We start from the raw sequence: 19,205 nt of genomic DNA, 5'->3' as shown, positions 1-19,205 counted from the left end.
TGCTCTTAGTTTTAATTATCTGCTTTTCACACATAATTTGTTATTTTAAGAACAGAAACACATGCTACTCCTGAAACATTAATTTCTATATACAATGAAAGTTGTTTTTTTTTTTTTTAATATTATGTAACTGCCCTAATCACAGTAATTTAACTGGTTTTAAAACTCACATGTACTGCCTTTGCTCTACATGGAAGAGATCCTTGCTTTCCATATTCTGCTCAAGTAATGTTCTATTTTGTAGCATTAATGTCTGAATTTGATCTAGTAGATGTCTGTTTTCCTCCTCCAGATTTCCTTTAAGCTGGCTAAGCAGCTGTTAAAATAAATGAAATGGTATGTACATAACTATATGTGAGCATATTTCATACACAGATGATATTATCAAAAAAACTTAGGCCTACAATGTATTTAGACAGTCAAATCAAACAGAAAACTTAACAAAATCATGACTCAATGGGTAAAATCTTCTTTGATGCTTTAAATAACTTACAGTTTACCTAATACAAACTGCAATTTTTCTACTGCACGTACAACAGACAAATTCGTCTTCAGACTCACGACGTTATCTATAATCCAAATGTCAAATTCTCAAGCACTTCATAAGATTTTATGAATCTGTAAATAAGCTTATACAAACATCACAACAATACCAGTCCTACAAACAGGATAATTGTCACATACCTCACATTGATTATTTAATTTGGTAGATGTAATATCCAGTTGTTGGTATTGTTCTCTAAGTTTAGAAAACTCGGCTTCTAATCGCGTTTGTTCTAGTTTAGAATTGTTCAATAATGTTTTCAGATTCTTATGATCAGTTTGCAGAACTTCATTCTCTCTTAAGAGTTGACTGTATGTATGAGCAAGCCTGGAATTAAAAGAGAACATAAAAGAATACATGCATGTAAAAGGAAATGTATTCATGACCCACACTCCCCCTGAAACATGAAACTTCCAGGCTTTGATGCTACTTCACAAAATACACGTAAGAATTTCTTGGTATCACATGCTGTAGGTAAGTTATCTGTAAATCTAAAATTCCTAGGTATGTATCAAGTCTTTACACAGTCTGGGTTCTCCAGATTTTTAAAAATAATTAGGATTTCTAAATGTGGACATAAAAACTAGTTTTAAGACATCACTTTTCAAAATATGAAATTCTCACAAAACAGCTAAGATTTCTTGCCAACACAAAAGAGTAACTAAATAGGAATGGTCCAAACCTTGGTAACTGCATAAGCTGTGTATGGACTCTTAGACTCCCTTTGCTCCTACCTAGCTCTGCCACGTCCCTTTCTAAAAACAATTTCCAGTTCCCACTAATTCTTCTCATACAACACCACAGGCAGAAGGCATGTCATTGCAAACTTCTCCGCCAGATGAACAACTCTTAATGCCTCTTCTTGAGGTGGGTAAGTATTGTACTATGTAAATAACAATATTAATTTCAACCAGACTATTTAGGGCAACCTGTACCTCAGTAGTAGGGATCAAACTGGCCTTCACCACCCACAACACTGAATTTCTACTCCTACCAGCATTAACCAGTCATTCTGCCTCTTAAGCAACTCACAGAGAATGGTTTGCTCCCTCTACAGCCCACATCCACACAGCACAGTGCATGGCCTGGCATTCTTAAGATGCTATGTGGAATTCAGTATAGTCAGCATGCAATAATTACGCTTTATGGGTTTTTGTTTTGTTTTGTTTTTTTTTAACTGTTCCTTCTTCAGTTTTCCTAAAGTAATTATACCATAGAACAACAGAGTGTGTTTCTGTAAGGTATGTATCATTAATATTCTGGGGCACAGCATCGGGTATCAAGATAAATGAGAGGATGCAATGCTTGTTTAGACTGCACCAGTGTTTTGCTTTACCTATCATTTTCATCACGAAGTTTCTTATATTCTACTGCTACAGTTTCGTGTTTTTCATTTTGCTGAAGCATTTTCTCCTGTTCTATCTTGAGCACTTTCTCCAACTCTTCCAACTGCACTTTCTGTTTCAGCAACTGATTGTACCTGCAAACAAGAATTGTATTTAAGCTTTTTTTTTTTGGAACAATAAAACATGGAGTTTTGTTTTTTTTTTTGAAAATGTGATCATTCAAAGTTTTAAGATCTTAGTGTTATATTTCAGGAATACAGATTTTATTCATCATGGGTATACAGCATTTCTTGCTGTTTAGTCAGGATCAGTCTTCTAATTATAGTCATGCATATTAGTATTTACCTATCTTCTAAGTCCTTATGCTCCACCTCCAGATTTTTGTGTGCAGATTTAAGACTTCCATGTTTAGCAATCAGCGATTCATACTCAGAAGCTTGACGTTCATGTAGGTGTTCCAGTTTTTCATGATCTTTGAGAAGTGAATCGTACAAGGATTTCAGATCCTCATGATCCTTGAGCACACATTCATTTTCATTTTCTAGTGCAGACTGTTGGATCAACAGTTGAGCATTCTGATTCATAAGAGATGTACTTTGAGAATTAAGGGTGGAATTTTCAACCTGCAGTCATAAACATTTGACAAGAGTCGCACATTAATTTCATAGACTGGATCATCTTGTCTGTATCATTCTATCGAAGGATTTCTTGAATGTTCAATTCATTATCTCAGCAACCTTCTAGTTACTCCATTACCTGAAAGCCTTGAATGGAAACACTTTTATTTCTTATATCCTAACAGACAACTCCAATTTGTACATGTTGTTAGATCTGATGGAAAGTATTCCTGTGGAAGAGTACCATTTCTCTAAGAGTTATGTCAGAACAGTATTTATGTCCATTAACACATTCAAGCTTTCAAAATAGGACATATAAAAAACTTTACTTGTGTGCTTCTAAAAAAGATTAACCTCATCTAATCCTTGGATATCTTAAGAAATTAAGGATACCTGACATGTTTGTCATCTGACCTGCAATAGTCTAGTTTCCTCCTCTTTCCTATTCAAAAAAAGGAAAAAAAGAAAAAAAATCAACTACTAAGGCTTCTAATACCCTCAGGGTATCTGCTAAGGAAAAAAAAAAAAAAACTACCACTGCAACGCATGCTGTTACTAAGGAACAAATCCCTTTCTGTTGGAACTGCAGCACTGCTACAATGACAAAGCTGAACGTTTCACTGGAAATGAAGTAATGTCTGATGGCAAGTGTATACTGTAAAACTTCAGACTGAATTCCAAGTTCGCTTTAGTACAGAAATCCCAGTCACCCTTTAAGAAATTCTCTCTCGTTTGTTCTTTATGGGTATCAGGAAGAATGCTAGAATTACAGTTGCCTAAGAACAGCCTTGACATAGTCTATATAGACTTTAGTCTTAGTTCACATTTCAGATTTAGTTAACAGTCACTCTCATTTTCATGAGCATACTTCACCTTTCATTTTGATTTAGAGTTAATAGAGAGTTGTCTTGCAAGTGGAACTCCCTTTCTTGGACTGCTGGGTGCAACATCCTCCTGTCATCCCCAGCAATTAAAATTACATTGCTTGGTGAGATTCACCACAAAAAAAAAAAAAGGCAGAAAATGCTTCCCCTTCTAACTCATTGTCCCAGTACTTTGACTTATCTATGGTTGTTTTATTCTCCAGCTTTATCAGACAGGAAAGGCCTGTGCTGTTATACAATCCATGAGGCAAAAACCAAACTGCCTAAGATATTCCTGCTATTTTGACAAATATAATTACAAAATACTCAAAGAGTTCTGAACCCCAGATATATACCCTCATCTGTCTAGAACAGTCAAGGATGCCCATGTCCACTAATTTTTTAACAACTAGATGAGACACACTATGTGCACAAATGTTCTGTTTTGTTCACAGGCTTGCCAGACACAAAGGGGAGTACTGTGCACTAATTAGATTTCAACATGGTAGATAGAAAGTGCATCTGTGGTACAACTGGGTTCTGCTTTCCAGCAAGAGACAGAAAGATGACTTGAGGCATTCATGAAATGCATTATTTGTTCACCCTTTTAAAGATTCCCTCACTCATGGATTTCTGTCTGTTTTTCATCATTTTTGGCATTTTGTTTACTATTTGTGCTGAACTGTGGATTTCGTATCTCCCCTTTAAGTATTCTTACAGCTCCAAAAAGGATTTGATTCATTAACAAGAATATTTCATTTATCAGAAGAAAAAAAAAACATATGCATTTGACAACACTGTTGGAAGCATGAAGGATGATATATGAATTTTGGCCACGACGGCTGGAGGACTCTGCAGGAAAACATTTTTATAATTTCTACGGCCGCTCATTACCTTTTTTTCTACCTCTGCATTATCTAAATTACATCTTTGCATATTTATTTTTATGCAATTTTCAAACCTTTTTGCAAATTCTCTGTATTTACTAACATCTTGATTTTCCTTTTAGGTATGACTTTTACTTATATATTTATTATTATATCTATAAAAATAGACAAAATAGATTTATTAGCCTCTTTGGAGATGCTAACTGCTTTCCTGACCTAACTTAGAAGTAAAAAAAAAAAAAAAAAAAAATCTTACAAAACTGGGTAACAGTCTTCTTTACTCCTGAGTATGAAGTCAAGGGTTTAAATAGGATAAACACAAATGATTAAAAGCAACTTCTGGAAATTTTATTCTTTATCAGCCATCACAAAATATTATTTGACTGCTCCTAGTGCAGATTATTTGTATGTTACTTCCATTTTCATGTCTGTACCAGAATCGAAACATGATTTATAGCATTTCTGTTAGCTTTAAAACTTTCACTTGAAAAACTTTTAAATTAATTTTGTATTTAAAAATAAAATATTGTAATATTACCTGAAGCTTGGCATTTTGAGTTTGTAAAGTTGTATTTTGTTCTTGTAGAGAAACAGTCTGTCTCTGAAGTGCAAGAATCTGAGCCTGCAGATTACTATTCTGTGTTTCAAGCTGCTTTAATTGTGTTTTCAGTGCTTGTTTCTCTGCCTGCAGTGTAGCATTCTTTGAACAACAAAAAAAAAAAGAGAAAAGAAAATTTGAGTTCATGGCTGTTTACTGAACCTCAAATAGAACTGTTTTTCCAGAACAAATAAAGCAGCATGACTTATAATACTATGATTCGTTATGCTTTAGCCTCAGTAGAGAGAAAGGATTTAAAATATTCACAGGTATTTCCAGAGAACAAACTGTGTCACCTTATATAACAAAGTAACATATAATGATACTGCTATAGATTAAGATTTAAAAAATGCATAAATAACATTAGACCTATGTAAGAAAAGTAAAGAAATCTCAATGACTAATGTAAACAAATATTATATAAGAGAGATTTGTGAGGTATCTGTGGATTCAAAAAGTCAAATCCAGGTTTATATTTTTTCCTTTTAAATACCAGTCAAGTGCTTTATGGCATCTGTCAGTGCAGAATCCAGCTGTATCATACACTATTTTATACAGATTATGTTTAGTCTATAAACTAGGTCATAAATTGCACACCTCCTTAAGAATATTCTCATTTGTATTACTGGAGCAGCTCACAACAAATACTTAAAATCAGAATAATAGAAAAAGCACATCTTACATTCCTTTCCACTTCTATTAATCTATCTTTAACTTTCAGTAATTCTCTAGTAGTTTCCTGATTTTCTTTCTCCCACTTATTGACAGACTGATTTTCTTCTCCACTTCTTGGAGGAGAATTCTGAACCATCCTTTCCTCTTCTTGTCTTTGCTTGAGGGCTTCGTAGTTCTTTTTCACCTAAAATTATTTAGAACAACTTATATTAGGTTTAAAATTTTCCATTTTCAACATCCTATTACATGACCATACCACTTCTCAGAGAACAGAAAGTGCAATACGTACATATCTTACTGTATTTGTAAATTTGCTTTCTGTATATGTTTGATGAGTTGATGTACAAATAACATATGGATACTTGTAGCTTAACTATAATAAACACTTAAGACAGGTATGACTACGAGACCAACAAAGAGACCTCTACTCTGTATTTTACTTTAGTGCTTTCAACTGTAACTCCCCAACTTTTATAAAGTTCAACAAATCAAGGAGATTGTTTTTTTTGTTTGTTTGTTTTTGGTTTTTTAACCACTCCACTCAGGCTGCTCAAGGCAGACCAGAAAACGTAACTTACTAAAAAATGACTATTTTTGGCATTCCCCAATCAAATAAACTCCAGATTATTAGTCTACCTGACATATTCAATGACCACTGAATCAACTCCGCCACACCTTTTCATGTGATTTCAACACCAGGCCTATATTACTGAAGTTTTAAAAAGCAGTCATACTTTTGTCCTGCCTTATATTACTCTAAAAACACCCCCACCCTTTTTTTTTCTCTTCCCTTTCCTTTCTTAAACTAAAAGGTCAAGCAAAGTATAGAAACAACAATAGCTGATAAATGGATCATTTAATCTTACAAAAAAATATGTCATTCTCCTTACTGTTTTAAGCTCTTGACGGAGTTGCTGGTTTAAATTTGTTGATTCTTCTAAACGAGCCTCCAAAGCAGCAATTTTTTCTTCTTTTATTTCAAGAGACTTCTTAAGTGTGGATTCTAATTTTGACTCCAGAAGCTTGTACCTACTGATCAACGACATCCCAGAAAGAAAGAAAAATTGTATTTTGGAAAATTATTTCAGGTATTTAAATTTTAAAGAGTTCTGAAACAGCAGCCCTGTAGCTACATTGAAAAACACGTGAATGCTGACTATTCAAAAGCATGAAGACACCTTGGTATTAATACCAAGTTCTTTTTCTAAAGCAAACAGAAGGCAGCAATCCAAAACATTTTTTAATCCTTCATTCTTGAAAACATTAGATATATAAAAAGCAACATTCAACTACAGCACTAGTCTGCTGGCTTTATTTGGATCATTAGCGTGTGTGTGATGACAGCACTCTTCCTTCTGGCTCCACTCCAGTGAATCCTGCAGGGACCTGAACTAAATTCGAATATGAAGTATTCAGAGAGCAAGATTTTCATCAATTTCCATTTCCTGCCTGCTTAAATAGAGGAGGCACTAGGGAAGGAGAAGAACACAGTTCTTTGCAGGTGCATACTCATTTGATGCGTAAGTGTGCGAATTGCTCACTCAGCCCAGCTGCTGGGATTTTAAGACTGTTACCACTCCTGATGTGTATGATTCCAGTTTTTACCATATTTACAATATTGTAGGGTACATAGAAAACCAAAACCACATATTTGGGAGAGAAGTGATAAGGATTTAGAATATATTATTTCGAAACAGTATCTCCTGAAACTGTCAGTGTACAATATTCTAATGCGTTATTAGTCCTTTAAAAAAAATTACTTCAGAATGCTACAATCATTAATCACTTTTCAACACTACCATCACTGTACATGTGTTCAAAATTTGGAAAACATCCCACTTTTGCCTGCGGTAGGATAAAATAAAACAAGCCATAAATATTCCCCTTCCTAATCTCAATTGCCAAAGAATCTATCAGCTAAGTGAAAAAAATAGATTGCAAGAGACTCCTGAACTGACAATAGCATTAAATCTATGCAGGAACTGGAGCAGAAGACCAATGGTAAGTAGAAAGATGTCCAAAAACATTATGTAGTAGTATGAGAACTCTAGATTTTAGGGTATGAAAAACAATTTTCAGGGACTTAAGAAATACAGGCATTCTACAACCAGTAGAACACACACCATTTTATCTTATTGAGCTGAAGCATATATTCAGCTGCAAATGAGAAGTTTCGTTACTGCAAAGTTATACACTTATGCAGAAAAGGAAAGACTAATAGCAGAGAGCCATTCCCCATCTTCCTTTTAAACACCTGATTACAAAAAATGGTTAAACTTTCTAATTCCATTAAGACTTGGGCATTTTAAATTCGGGGTCAGAATCCACAAATCTGTTTGTCTAAGGACAACAGCCATTTGAAAGATAAGACAAAATGGAAAACACCTTGAAGGTAATTCACCAAAAGTGGTTGGCTTAATCCCCACCAAAGAGGAGATTCTTCTCAATTTTATTTCTCTCAGAGAGAGAGAAATGGTGCTTTTTAAATTTGTCACCAAAACGAGAGAGACAGACCAAAAATGCACCAAGAAGTGATTTTGGCAATAACGAACTTAGCTTTCTACAGACCTGATCAAATAATTGCTAATGTCTCACCTTTTGGATTTATGAAAAGTTGAGAATACTGGAAAGGCAAGATAGTCACAGAGCACAATTTCAAACCAATCAACCTTTCCACTTTTCAAACAAGTATTTCCCACTCACAATCCTCCAGCTCTACATGCAGTTGTTACAGGTCAGTCTACATTTTGATTGTAGAAGAGTCTCAAAACAGTAGCTTAGCCCAAATTCCTTCACATCTAAAACTATTTGTCACAAGCCTGAGCTCAGAAGTGGGCTTTAGGTAATGTTTTGGGTACGTAAGATTCAAGACATAAATCTTACTGCACACCTTCCCACCAATCAGCCTGACCAACGACATCATACTCAGTCTGACATCCAAATATCCTGTATCATCAAATATTCCATCAGCTTCTGTGGTGCTTTCACATGGTCAGTGCTTGACAATCAAGTCTGATATGAATTCTTTTCAAGAGAGGCATTATCTCCTACTGTAAGGCAATCTGCAAATAATTGAGCACGAGCTGTTCTTAACAACAGTGCAGCTGAGCAGTACCAAGTTACAAGTGAACTAAGACCAGCAGAAAACAGGCCAAGAACAGGTAATAGTCAATATATACACAGAAAAAAAAATGCACTCCTTGGAGAGAAAAAAGCACCAAAGGCAGTGAGGCAATTGAAAACTGTTCACTTGTGTAATTCCCACTCTTGACTAACATGGAATCACACACAGAAATGGAAGAGGTCACAACAGGTGCCAGAACTATGTCAGAAGTTCATTTCCAGATTATATTTTAATTAAACCTGAATAAAACTCCCAATTCCATGGAGATATGTCAACTCCAAATTTTCTTCTGAATTACAATTAATAGATCCAATAATACCATTCTGTAAAATGTGATGGAAACACTAGCATTACATGACCCAAAGTCGTAATTAATATAACATCCCAAAGCAACTAACCAATGAGAAGTGAACCCACAACATCTGAATCTTTAGAAGTATAAGCACTTGTAAGAGACTAACAGCATTGCCTGAAATGTAGACGCAGATTCATAAATCTTTTCACAGAGTGTAATTTCTAAAAGCACCTCTACAGAATAATATTTTTTCCCCAGAAGAAGTCATACTAGTCAAAGCTCTGATGGCTTTTTTTCAACTCCTCATCTGTGAGCTGAGAAAGGTAGATTGAAGACCCCAGCAGAAAACAAGAGGTGTCAACAGATTCTCCATACGGGATTTTGGCACTACCTCACTAACACAGCTCTGGCAACAAGAAAGGGAAACTGAAGGAAAATAAAAATGTAATCTGGTTTTCTTTTGATATAGTAGGCCCCAAATAAATCTACATGTTCATGACAATCAGTAGTAATAACAGATCATGACGCCAGTTTTTTTTTTCCCCTTCTCCTATTTAAAAAGGGCACAACTGAATAGCATCATGAAAGAAAGATTGGCTAGAAGCCCATACTAATCTGCTTTTCTCCAGTCACAATTTTTCCCTAAATCCCTGCAGGATAAGACAGAACACAACATACAGCAAAGCAAACAGATGTCAGGATAGCAGCTGCTTTATACCGGCAGGTGTGGCAGAGTGATAGAACCAGTATGAAGTTTTGGAGACACTCAAGAATTGGATACATCCCAGCGTGTATAAGAGGGAATACAAGCAGTTTCTTTTTTGGTAGAAAAAAATAGAAGAAAATAGCATCAAGGAAAGAGTGAGAGTTTAAGCTAACCATTATGTGACAAAAGTGTAAATAATGTTTCTATCAGTCAAAAAGAAATAAGCCTCACTACGGGCCTGTTTTCTTTTACTGCTACTGTTCCATTGCTAACTAGAACATAAGTTTTGATTATATATTAACTGTATCTACTGACACACTTCAAGAAAATTCCTAGTAGTAAGAAGTAGTAATTCATTTCCAGAGACAAAACACAAAAGCACATCAGCTACCTTATTAATTTAAAAGAATTTCAAGTTCCATTTTTGGCTTATTACAGTGCATTAAAACCAAAGCATATACACAATAAGAGTCTGTAAAACTGTTTTATCTTTATGAATATAAAAGACCCTCAATTCTATACTATTCGTTGAGTAGATAGGCCTTGACATTCTCACCTGTCATCACTACTCTGTTCATCATGCAAGAGACGCTCCTTGTTTAAGCCTATTTTTTCAAGTTCATGGGCAAGCTTTTCTAGATCATTGTTCATTTGTTGGGTCTTCAATTTTTCACTCACCAAGTCCTTACACAGAAAAAAAAAAAGCAGTGTTATTATACAAATATAATAATGCAGTCTTAATTCTCTTTGCCTATGTACAAGTCTTCTATTACTATCTAAAATTTAACTGTCATTAACTCTCCTTTCCTTCCAAGTGTTAGCTTTTAGCTAGCATCAGGCATTATATTGTCACCGTAAGTATGATTTCACTGTAGCTCTTTACTCCTTTCCTTTCTGAAGAATTTCCCTAATTTGGTCTCAATCATTGGGATCAAGGGGCAACATTGTAGCCAAAGCAAATACTAAGATGAAGAATATGAAAAACATTAATTTAACAAAGGCTTCATGACTGCCTGTATGCAACCTTACAGATTTAAATGTAATGTGACTGCATTTATTATTATGTATTTATTATTATGTAACTCCATCCCTACTGTAACCACTGAAGACACTAACAGCATACACAGATGAATGCATAATACCTTTTTCCCCCCCCAAAATACAGATTACATTAAGAATGGTAACTACTTTCTATTTACCTCTCGTAAAGTGACAAGGGTTTTCTTATCAATAGTAGCTCTTTTCACAAGTTCTTTATTTTCCTTTTCTAGTTCTTTCAGGCGAACGCATGACTCCTTATATACAACTATTTCTTTAAATAGAGATTTATTTTCCTTTTCCAGATTGCTAATTTTTACATTGTTTTCTTCTAAAGTACTATCTTTAATTTCTGCTTGTTGTCGAAGTCTTTTATTTTCTTTTTCTAACTGTTTCTTATCTTTTTCCAGTTGAGAAGTCTCTTGTTCTAACAACTTATTCTCCTTTTCCAATTGCTCTAGGCGCTTACTAGAGATTTTCAACTCTTCTAAGTTTTTCTGCAGAGTCTGATTTTCAGACTCTAAATCTTGTAATTCACTTTCTAGTTGCTGAATTTTCTTATTGCTGTTTTCAAGGGCTTTCTGTAACCTTTGGTTTTCTGTGTCTAGACCTTGGTAGCTGACTTCTAAGCGTTCACTTTTCTTAAATGAGGCTTTCATGAGTTCAAGGCTTTTTTTAAGTTGTTCCTTTTCACTCTCCAGTTCCTTATTTTCCAATTGTAGTTGTGCCACCTTAATGCTTGTACACTTCAAAGATTCAATTGTTCTTCTTAATTCTAAGTTTTCTTCATCAAGTTGTGAATTTTCCTTTTCCAAGGATTCTAATTGAAAAGAGAGATTTTTTAGGCTATCCAAAGTCTTTTTCAGCTTTCTGTTTTCCGTCTCCAGGTCTGAGTTTTCTTGTTCTAAGGCCTCTATCTTCTCACAAGTAATTTTTAAGTTAGTAATTTTTTTCTGTAATAATTCATTTTCCTTCTCCAGATGATGCAGCTCATTCTCGAGTTCTTCTGCTCTCTCCCCTTTCTCTTTATAATGTTCCAGTTCTTTTCTCACTTGTTTTTTCTCAAATTCAATCTTATTTAACTTACTACTGGTTTCTTTAATAGACTCATGAAGAATTTTATTTTCTTTTTCAATTTCCTTCATTCTCGCTTCAGCACTGATTTGTGAGCGTTGTCTTAGAGAAGCTACAGTTTGATTCAAATGTTCATTTTCTTGTTCTAATAGCTTAATCTAATTTTGGGGAAAAAATGTAAACTCTAGTAAGCAACATGCCGACAAATAACCAATTCCATATATAAACTGAAAGCTACTAAGATACTAAGATTACAACATATTTCCCTTTTACTGTAGGGTTTTTAATAGGATTTTCTCTTCTTACACTACTGATATTTATTTGCAGCCTTACAAACACTGCATATGAACCCAGGTGAGAGTTTGACAGTAAAATCCTAAGTCAATTTGACTCCTCAAAGACCTTCCTCTTGGACAGAAGATGACACAGAAATAAAACTAACAAAATACAAAACAGAATAAAGCTGTATCTATTTCTTAGCTTCATTTCCTTTTCATTTGTGTTTATTCAGATCTAGTTTATTTTCCTTAAACTATGTAATTTCCAGATAGCTCTCTCCTAGAAACATGTAAACAAAAAACAAAACTGCAGTCAAGTTCTAAACCAAACTTGAGATGAAAGCAGGTGAGAGAACTCCAAAAGTATTATTTTTATTTCACTTGAAAAAACAGCGCTGATCTGTTGGATATGAAGGCATCCTGATCATAGTAAATCACATTTTGGGAACAAACACAAAGCTTCATTCATTTTTCAGTTAAAAAGGGACATACTGCTTCAAAACAGCCTCCAAAGAAAGTAAATCATTGACAGGACTGAATTATTTTCTTAGGAAACATATTTCCAGATCTACTTTAAGGTCAAATGTAGCTTTTGTATCTTGATTTTTTATTTTATTTTTATTGAGTTACTTCATATCAATTTGAATTACTTAGATTTGAGTATTGAATGGCAGACTACAAATTGCAGAAAACTGTTTAGATCAATATTTAGGAAAACACAAATCATGTATCATAAGGGGCATTTCAACAACACACTGCTTTGGAGAAAAGTGAAAATGCTAGCTGCAATGAAAAACAGTGACTGAGAAAATTATAGACTGTTCTTTCATATTTAAGTCTGAATATAGCTATTAATAACAGGATTTGCAACTTGGATCCTGGAAATGGCTATCTGTTCTAAAATTATTAAAAAGGTGTCTAAACCCCCCCTTTTTTTTTTAACGGTTCTTTACATAAATTGCTATCTTACTGAACATATATAATTACTTTCTATGAATTCAGCTTCCATAATCCAAACTTAACAAAAATATCATGATCAATGCCTCCATGTTTTTGACAAAAATCAAATGTACTTTAGGGAGTCCCTCCCAAAAAGTTTCAGCATAGGATTTGTAAAAGACACAAAAGATGCTGCTAACTCAGCACAGCTCCTAAGTACGTAGTTTTAAAATAGAATTAGCCCCACTGAAGTGTCAGTCCTACTTCAACACATTGAAAACACCACATTTATCTTTAATAGTTGAACTGGGATTTACAACCTATTACAGTATTCTAGAAAGTTTTAGTCCCTTTTCCCTGGAATACACTTCAAATACAATGTCTAAATCAATTATTTTAATAATGAACATCTAAACAAGACAAGGTAGTTTTGCTTTCAAGTTATCCCCACTTGTCTTTAAATGAAAGTAAAGCTTCAATAATGAGCATTTTTGTTGTTGTTAGGGCTGGAATTTGATTTTCTGATTAAATTGGTCCTGCACAAATTTTCAGAATTTTTACAATATTCTGTATTCCAAAATAGTGTACTTTTATATTTTCAGTTAAGCCAAAAACTGTTGATCTGATCAAGAAATATCAGTAGAATTCATAAAAAGATAAATATACTTCTAATCTGAAAAAGCTCTAAAAGTATATTTGTTATATAGTGAGTGCAGACATCAGTGACATTTAGTACCTCCCAAATACGGCCCAAATCTTTTACAAAGACACAAATTCCTATTTTGGACGATCAAAATAACAAATTCTGTCATCTACCTGCAAGCCTCACCTAGCAAACATTCTAACGTAAAGGACTGTCAGGAAGCTGCCTCAGATAATTTTGAAGGTAAGTGGCACAGCAGAAGAACAAACAAACCAGCTTGGATACACTGGTCTTTGTCACGTCCCCTCAATGGACAGGCTGCTGTAGTTCTCAGTAGTACTCCAGCATTACTTCAAACACTGAACAGCTGCCTGGAACTTGTTTTCCTCCACTGAGAGGTGTTTGGCCTAACTCCAAAGTTCCCAATTTTCTGTTTTGGCTGTGCTACAACCTCTAAGCAACTACAGCAAATGCATAGCCCATGAAAACCACAGAAGCATTACTAAACACTAAAAAGTTCTAAAACTAACAGTAAAGCCTCTGCTTAAAATGAGTCATGACTCTCCCTGGCTGCAGGTCTCATACAAACGGTTTTGGTGCAGGTATGTCCTTTTGGCAAATCTGCTACATTTGCAATCCCTTTATGCCTATAGAGAAGTACAAAAGGAGAACAATACAATGCTGCATTAACACTTAATTCTGTTACTCACTTGTCGCTCTGAGTTTTCTCGAAGTGCCTCAAGTGTCTTTTCAAGCTGTGTTTTTTCCTTCATCAAATCTTTACTCAAATTTTGACTGTTCTGCAGACTTTGTTTCTCTTGGCTAATTTCATTCTCTAGCCCTTCAAGCTAGAGGAAAAGAAATAATTTTTTTAAAAATCTACTTGAAAATGATCATAGCGTTACTCTTAGCTGGGTTGAAGGGAGTCTTATAACAATGAGTAAAGCAAGTTAAAGGAATGAATAACATGAAACCTTCTATTCTCTGAAACAATTCATCTCTTTTAGGAAAAAATTACTTCTAACAGCATCTTCTCTCCTGGTTTAGAAAAAATATATCTATAAGCGACTTTTTCATTTAAAAAAAATGGTCAGATTTTATTAGGTTTTGGATATTTCCCCAAGCACCCTTTTAAAAAAGAAAAAAAATATATTTCAGTGAGGCTTATACTGCTACTCCACCTCCCTTTCAACTTAAAAGGGCTGAGCTGAATGTTATTTCATCTTAAACACTTCAAGAGATACTTATGATGATTACTTATGACTTCAATACACAGGTTTATTTTGTAACATGGTTACAACTCCCATAATGTCACCGGACAGCAAAATTGTTTGCAGGTGACAGTCACCAAGTGTGATTTTTCTGTCACATCTAAGTCAAAATTAGTAACTTAGAAGCAACATATACATTAAACAATCATCTGCTGGAAAGATTATATTCTATGTCAACCCACGCTCCACATTTCCCAATGCTAGAGGAGTCCAGACGTAAATCAGACTACAAGCAGGGCACAATATTTCCAGAAAGAAATTATCTGAGTTACACCTTAACTTGCTGGTAAAAAATAGTGAGAAATAAAAATGACAGAAAGATGGCAGAATAGAATGTGTTATTCCACAGAAGAATTTATTGGTTGCAAGTAGGCAAAAAGCATGACATCAGTTAAGTCAGAACCTGAATAGTTTCACTTCGGCTGAGAACACTGATGATTGACCAGTTTTCCACTTCCCTCTCTCTCCAAAATTAAGATTGTCCTGATCCCTTGCTTAACAGAGCAATGCATCTTTTACAGGGATATTGGCACTTTCGTTGATTTTTTGCAACGGAGAAGGAACTGGCTCAATCACTTAGGCAGAGATGCAGTCAGACACCCTGTGGGAACCAAATTTATCCACAGCTTGCTCAACTGTCTCAGCTGGTCTGTCTGCCAACTGGACACAGAGTAGAGTTCCTGCGGTCACTGTGTCTAGCTCATTTTAGTGTAGTGTAGACTCTATATTAGCAGTTTGCTTGAAGAGAAAGCATGTCCAGATAGAAACAGACTATGCACAGAAGATCCATAATAAACATTTTGTTCAACTTCACACATTTTGCTGAAGTAGTCACAATGCAGAACAATGTTTTGTAGGGTCAGCTGAGAAAAAGGACATGTTGCCAGACATCCCAAGTTGTAAGAACAGTATCAGACAATTATGAAGACTTACTACTGCTTGTTTCTTAAACCTGTTCCCTTCTTTTGTACTCTCCTAACTGTCTTCCTTGTATTGTACAAAATCTCAAAGCAGCACATAGGCTGCTGCTGCAAAAAAATGTATTTTTAAGAAATTAGAAATAGCATGGAAGTATAAAATAGAGAAGGGATTTTTTTTAAATTATTACCTCTTCTATCTTCAACAATAATCTAATGTCTGACATCGTGTACTGGGTTGGGCTGGGATGTTAACTTTCCCTGCAGCAGCCCATACAGTGCTGTGCTCTGCACTTGTAGCTAAAACAGCACTGGTATCACACCAGTGTTGTGTCTACTGCTGAGCAGTGCTGGCACAGCATCAGGACTCTCTCTAACCCCCCTAGGGGTGGGCAAAGATGTGAGAAAAGAAACATCACCAGGGCAGCTGACCTAAACCAACCAAAGGGATATTCCATACCATATGATGTCACACTCAGCAATAAAAAGTGGAAAAAGGAGGAAGAGGGGAGGGGTGGGCTCTCATTGTGAAAACGTCTGTCCTCCTCCCGAACACCGGCTACGTGCGTTGAGGCCCTGCTTCAAGGATGTGGCCAAGCATCGCTCATTTGTGGGAAGTAGAGAGTAGTTTCTTTCTTCTGCACTTCCACATAGCCTTTACTTGTTTTGTTTAGTTTTCCCTTTCCCCCTCCCTTTTCCCCTTTCCCTTTTTTTCCCCTTTAGTTAAATTGTTAATTTAGTTAAATTGTTTAATTAAATTGTTTAATTAATAACAATCTTTCCTTAATAATTATTTCTTTTTTCCTTTAATTAAATCATCCTTATCTCAACCCGTGAGTTGTTCTTTCCTTTACTTCTTCCCCTCCTCATCTAAGGAGGGAGAGTGAGAGAGCAGTTGTGGTGTTCAGCTGCCCAGTCCGGTAAAACCACCACACATCGGTATTTCAGAAACTTTAGACATTTCACCCCACTGTAGTCTCTTTTTTTTTTTTTTCCCAATTTTTATTCCCTATAATAATCATTGACTGAATTATACGACCTGATATATGATTTGTAGAGTAAAATAGTGTAGACTAGCACAGATATATCTAAGTAATTTTCTTCATTCACTTGCTCAATTGCTTGGCCCATCTTCTCTCTTTTCTCAGTAACGAACAACAACATGACCAAATTTTCTGCATAGGTGAATACTGGCTGATATCTCTATGTAAACATAGTTTCCCCTGCTTAATAATTACAAAGTTAAAAATAATTTTATCAAGCATCATAAAATACTTTCATTATTCACTGTCCCTACATTAACACATTGATTTTCTTCCTTACTGATAAAAGCGCTTTCTGAATAAAGTGATCATGTATTAATGAAAAACAATTAAAAATAGAAAAACATTCCTGCAGAAGTTGTATTCTTTTTTACTCTAAGTTTATAAGCACCATAACACTATTTAGACACTAGCAATATTTGCTTTATTCAAAATAATGGCAATTTATAAAGTTACCTGTTAGAAATAAAACAGCAAGCAACATTAGGCAACTAATACACGATAATTCAAACATACACTGGTGAGTACCTTTTTGTTAAGTCTTTGGTTTTCCTTTTCCATTTTCAGAATCTTTGAACTACTGTCTTCTACAGAACCCACTGCATTTTGTAATTCTTCCACTGTCTTCAGCAAACTTTGGTTTTCCATTTCCAACTTCAGTAATCTGCTTGATGTCAGTTCATTTACTTCATGACCAAGTGATTTCTGTGGCACTATTAAAACACCATTAAAAAAAAAAAAGTAATTTAAGTTTATTATTACCTGGAGTTCTTCACAGACAGACTTTGCGTTTTTAGAGTTAGGGGATTTAGAAGCCTATGATGATTCTCCAATGCTTTTCTGCTGAATAAGGCTAGTTAGGATCAGTGACCCATTTTCCTTACCCAACAGATAACACTACATATGCATAGAAATAAATGTTCTACACATCCTACAGTTCCTAATCATGACAGAGATTTCCTGCAGCTGAAGATATCTTCCCCAATTGCCTCAAATCCTTTGTATGCAATCCAGTTGTGACCAAGCATTCTATACTGGAAGGATCAAAATTTTTTCCATAGATGTTTCTGCAAACAATTACTCTGAGAAACCTTAACAAATCTTTCATAACTTTGAGAATAGTAAAGCAAGAAGATTCCCAATCTGTACTACAGAGTATAGATGCTTGAATGGCAACCCATTTTAACTCCACGGTATTTATGGGTTTTACATCTCTGCTGAAGTGAACAAGAGTTACAGGAACAGAAACTTTTAATTTAGGGTCCACCTCCATGGACATACATGACTGAGCAAACAAACAAAAACCAACTAACCACAACAAAAAAGATGACAACCGAAATGAAACAACCCCAAAACTGCCAACTTTCTCCAGAGGACAAAAGATCCTGTACTATAGAGATCAGGAGCTGTGAATTCCTAATACTGCTCCACTTCCAACTTTATTTTTTTTCACTTTTTAGCAGTTTGCAAGTATTACTATGCTTACCTTCAGAAAGTTCAGTAGTCCTATTTATCTGTTCAAGTTCCCAGCCGAGATGCAACGATTCATCCATACTTTGTTTCTGAGCCATTTCTAGAGTCATATTTTCCTCCATGAGTTCCTCAATCTTCTTTCTGTCCATATCACGCTCCTTAAAAATTATTTCATGTGTAACTTTAGAAAAAGCTATGTCTCAACGTGCACAATTTTTTATACTATCAAGTATGCCACAGACAAATGCAAAGTGCATCTTCTGATTTGTTAATGCACAGTGAGACAGGGAAAAAAGACAAAATTATGGAGGACCTAGAACAGGAGCATGACAAACATTAAAGAAAAATATGCAGAGAAGAACTTATTCTCAGCATAACCTATGGATATGACTCCGTTTGGTCTTTTTCAAAGTTCACTTCTCTCAGAATATTAGGAAAGAAAGTACACATGATAAGCACAGCTTGGTAGCACACACAAAAAACAAGCACATATAGAGAAACAAAATTTAATCTTCTCTAGACTACCATAATACTACTATCATACAAAAAGCTATAACAGGACTGGGTCCACAATGAAAGAGTCTCATCCAACTCTTTCCCAGTCCCTCTCCCAATACATGCTACTTTTACATGAACTAACTGCAGCTATAAAAATCTCAAAATTTTCAGAAGATGAAAGCAAATAGGGGGTGGCAATCTCTTGACCCTTAAGGAAAACTTATTAAAAACAACTACAACAACATACAAAAATAAACACCCACCCACAAAACTGGCAAATCACAATCCTATCTTTTACAATATTTACTTCTGGTGAAAGAAAGTGTTAAAAACACAAATTATTTTGGGACAAACATTCTGAAAAATATGTCACTAT

At 34.9% G+C, this 19,205-nt stretch overlaps 1 protein-coding gene across 24 annotated transcripts in view; it reads right to left on the bottom strand.

Annotated features, from left to right (window-relative positions):
• Positions 1 to 19,205, bottom strand: part of CCDC88A (coiled-coil domain containing 88A) — a 90,854-nt gene that overhangs the window by 25,230 nt on the left and 46,419 nt on the right. For 21 of the 24 annotated variants that reach the window (XM_066995391.1, XM_066995390.1, XM_066995405.1 and 18 more), the window contains exons 13-24: positions 18,345 to 18,489; positions 17,387 to 17,571; positions 14,338 to 14,475; positions 10,855 to 11,925; positions 10,212 to 10,339; positions 6,421 to 6,562; positions 5,538 to 5,714; positions 4,796 to 4,957; positions 2,236 to 2,513; positions 1,881 to 2,024; positions 685 to 871; positions 171 to 316 (exon numbers count right to left, since the gene is read on the bottom strand). In XM_066995391.1, coding sequence (XP_066851492.1) covers positions 171 to 316; positions 685 to 871; positions 1,881 to 2,024; positions 2,236 to 2,513; positions 4,796 to 4,957; positions 5,538 to 5,714; positions 6,421 to 6,562; positions 10,212 to 10,339; positions 10,855 to 11,925; positions 14,338 to 14,475; positions 17,387 to 17,571; positions 18,345 to 18,489 — 2,903 coding nt within the window. The remainder of the gene's footprint in view (positions 1 to 170; positions 317 to 684; positions 872 to 1,880; positions 2,025 to 2,235; positions 2,514 to 4,795; positions 4,958 to 5,537; positions 5,715 to 6,420; positions 6,563 to 10,211; positions 10,340 to 10,854; positions 11,926 to 14,337; positions 14,476 to 17,386; positions 17,572 to 18,344; positions 18,490 to 19,205) is intronic. The other 3 variants (XM_066995409.1, XM_066995393.1, XM_066995398.1) reach the window with 1 other exon arrangement.

This window comes from Anser cygnoides, chromosome 3 (assembly GCF_040182565.1).
Source record: "Anser cygnoides isolate HZ-2024a breed goose chromosome 3, Taihu_goose_T2T_genome, whole genome shotgun sequence".
NCBI classification, from domain to species: domain Eukaryota; kingdom Metazoa; phylum Chordata; class Aves; order Anseriformes; family Anatidae; genus Anser; species Anser cygnoides.
Note: the sequence above shows the minus strand (reverse complement) of the source record. Positions and strands in the feature narration are given on the sequence as shown.